Source organism: Musa acuminata, chromosome BXJ2-5 (assembly GCF_036884655.1).
Source record: "Musa acuminata AAA Group cultivar baxijiao chromosome BXJ2-5, Cavendish_Baxijiao_AAA, whole genome shotgun sequence".
Lineage (NCBI taxonomy): Eukaryota > Viridiplantae > Streptophyta > Magnoliopsida > Zingiberales > Musaceae > Musa > Musa acuminata.
This window is the reverse complement of record NC_088342.1, coordinates 39,551,445-39,554,929: the sequence shown is the minus strand read 5'-3', so window position 1 is coordinate 39,554,929 and position 3,485 is coordinate 39,551,445. Positions and strand designations below refer to the sequence as shown.

At 37.3% G+C, this 3,485-nt stretch overlaps 1 protein-coding gene across 1 annotated transcript; it reads right to left on the bottom strand.

The window, feature by feature from the left end:
- Positions 1-299: 299 nt before the first annotated feature.
- Positions 300-1,508, bottom strand: LOC103985965 (F-box/kelch-repeat protein KIB1-like). The gene has a single exon (XM_009403817.2). The coding sequence runs from the start codon at positions 1,506-1,508 to the stop codon at positions 300-302; it is 1,209 nt and encodes a 402-aa protein (XP_009402092.2).
- Positions 1,509-3,485: the final 1,977 nt, after the last annotated feature.

The window sequence follows — 3,485 nt, the reverse complement described above, 5'->3', positions numbered from 1 at the left end:
ATACATAAAAACTAAAAACTCATATTAAATAAGATAACTTGTAATCTCTCACTCACCGGATCTCGAATCTTCTTTAGGCTATATATATATATATATATATATATCTTTGATGACTAAGATTTTTAAGCTAAAATCCTATCTAATCATGAGGTTTAATTTAATATTCCAACAAACATGAGAATCCCCTCACAACATTGATATCTAATCAATAAATCTTTTATTATATATAATTAAAGAAGCTCTTATTCTATATTGTAAACCATTTGTACATAATAAATGTACAGAGAAAAAGAAGGCGACTAGATATTGGGTGAAAACAAAGGGTGGATCGGCACCCACAACGGCGGCGAGACTCGGGACAGCGAGACGCCACCATAGTGTGGGGTGATGCTCCCATCCACCATGCTATAGATCCCCATGTCATGTCCGCCTCCCGGCGTGCAGTAAGTCTTGAAATCGCCTAGGTCGTCGGTGAAGTAAATGGAGTCCTTTTGGCATCCCACCAGCTTCGATGCCTCCACAGATATCGAGCTGTTGAGGCCCAAGAACAGCGATCGCCCACCCAGGCTGCTCATCTGCTGTAACTCGCCATCGGAAACGTTAAGCTTGTAGACGGTGAAGCTCTTTGTGTCGTATGTCGGCTTTCGCGAATACTTAACCACGCGCACCACGTACAGTAAATCACCCGATGATTCTACCAGATATATTTGCCAACGGTAGTTGACCATACGTTGCTTCGGTTTGGTCGCTATCAGATGCACCTGCTGCTGAGACACATCCAACACCACCACGTCCCTTTTCCGATTGACGAGGTAGAACTGGCCTTTGTAGAATGAGGCATCTAAGTAGTGCCACCAATCACAGTTAACTGTAGTCCATCGATCGTCACCGACCCTAGCGTAGCCCAGCATACGTCCGACGCCATAGAATGCCACCACATGGCAGTCCCTACCAGCGGAGGGGCGCGAAGACATGCACACCTTGGATACAAAAAGAGAGCGCCTGCTCTCTGGTGACCAGTCTCCACTTTGATGCAAGGATGCGCCAAAGGTGTAGAGCGAAGGCAGCTCTACGCTGCCTCCGGTGAAGATGTTCACGAGTTGCATCCTTAAGTCCATGCCGACCGTCGCGATCCAACTGGCGTAGGAGCCACAACAGAATCTTCCATGGGATTTGGGCACAGGGAGCTCGTAGATTTCGTTCTTGGAATGGCTATAGAAGCGACGACAAATATTGCTTCCCGAGGAAGGCGCGTCTATCTCCTCCTCTGCGAGCATCAGCCAAGGGAGCTGACGTGCCAGAGAAGTTTCTTCCTTCACGAGCAACCACCACGAGCGGCAGACGGATGCAAATCGAACCAAGTCGGCCGCATTGGGGAGAAGACGCTCTGCGATTTCCATCACGATGTCGACGGGGAGATTAGACCATGGTGGCCGAAGCGCCGAGCAAAGGCGTGGATCGGTGCAGCAACAACAAGTAGCCAAGCCACTATCGCTGGACTTCCTCATCGCTGTGACACTGAAGGATAACAAGTGAAACATCTCATCGTTACCATACAAGTTATCTACATAGAGATAGAGATGGAAGCCTTTAGGAATAGTAGTTCCATTTTGAGAAGAAATCACAAAATTCTAAGTTGGTGGTAGCAGTACAATCACGCAAGCTTAATCCAACATAGTAATAGGAATCAAAAAGTAATAAGATTTGCATCTCTGGTTCAGCATAGTGCCTACACGGCCTGTCTACAACTCCAAATCTGATTGTGACCTAACTCTTAACCAGATATAGATCATGTTTCAACAATTCACCAGTTTTCTTAAGCCTTCTATAGAAAAATAAATATTTATTCTTTTCTTTAGAGCCATTAATCAAATCTTCTCACCGCTTACCTAAAAAAAATCAATTGACCTTTCTTTCTTTTCAAGATCCAAAGCTAGCCAAAGATGAATGTGATCATCTCATTCACACCAAGCAAAAAATTATATATATATAAGCCCAGATTCAAGGCTCACCATATAGATAAAGGGATCGAAAGATTAGTAGTAGAGTTTAAATTTCAGTAGTCTTTATCAAAATGACCTATTATGTGACGACTCATAATGACAAACATATATAAAATTTTAGTAGGTAATGTTAGGATTAGTAAGTATTTTAGAAATCTTAATTTTATATAAACTACATGACGAGTCCTAAATGGATCGTAACGGATTTATATTAGGAATTCAAGTAGGAAGAATCATTTGGGAATTAGGGTTTATATTAGGAATAGGAATTCAAGTAGAAAGAATCATTAGAGAATTAGGATTTGTTCTTATAAATAAATCTTAAATCTTAAGCTTTTACTGAAACGGAGAGGTAATAGCAGTGCTCTTGAGGGTTAGATCTAAAGAAGTTGAGATAAGAATTCTTCAAATTTATTTGAGAGGATGTTTAAGGGGTTTTAAGCTTTGAGTTTAAGTTAACTCAAGGGAAAGTGATTCCTTTTACTAATTTTTCTTATATAGTGAAGAATTTTATTTTCTCTGTCGATATATAGGAAGTTGTCACACCATGTTAAATCTTACCCTTTATTTTTTTATTTTTTTATTTTTTTAATTTTTTATGTTATGCTCTCCTTTCCTAATAAAAGGAATTTTGTTTGAGTGGGTATAACTCATGAGTCTTGTAATTGATCTCATGTAATGAAGAATTTGATTTTCTCCATGGATGTAAGCAAAAAGTGTTGAACCACGTTAATCTTATATTGACTATTTGGTATGGTTTTTATCATTTATCTTTATGATTTTTTTTTAAAATTTTGGAATGATCCTCTTCCTTCGACAATGAAATATTAGAGTAGATGTGGCGATTAGAGATTCAACAAAAATGAGTAATCAATATTGAAATTAGCATGAAACAAAAGTATTTTTTTTTCACAAGATACAAAAGTGGAATACTTATAAAGGGAGATATTATTGGGATTTACAAGTAATTTAGGATTCCTAAAGTTAGTTTCCCAAGGGGATAAAGAATATTAATATAGAAAAGAGTATTTATGAATTTTTTATTAAAAATTAAGGTTTGATTCATTTATAAATATCTTATATATCTTTATGTTTTCACGAGGAAAAGTAATGTGTGAGGAATATTTTGAGTATTTTTGGGTTTCTCTAGGGTGACTAGAAAGGGTGCCTTTTATGATTTCTAAAAAGAGTGAGTGAACGATGTAAATTTTTTAGAGTGAGAGTTCTACTTGACTGAGAATAAATCAAAAGTCTTGTAATTGATTTAATGTAGTAAAAATTTTAATTTTATCCATAAATTTAGATAATAAGTATTGAACCACATCAACTATATGATATTTTCTTGATTGTTAATCTCTATATTATTTTTATTTTGAAAGTCTTCTCTCCCTTCCTATACATAATGCATTCGATTCTAAGAAAACTAACTTAGGACTTATTTGATTTAAACTAAAATAGTTTAGAACAAAGATGGCTTAAATG

Bases quoted from the DNA above. Each gene is read 5' to 3' on its own strand.
- LOC103985965 (XM_009403817.2), bottom strand. From the start codon at position 1,508: ATGAGGAAGTCCAGCGATAGTGGCTTGGCTACTTGTTGTTGCTGCACC.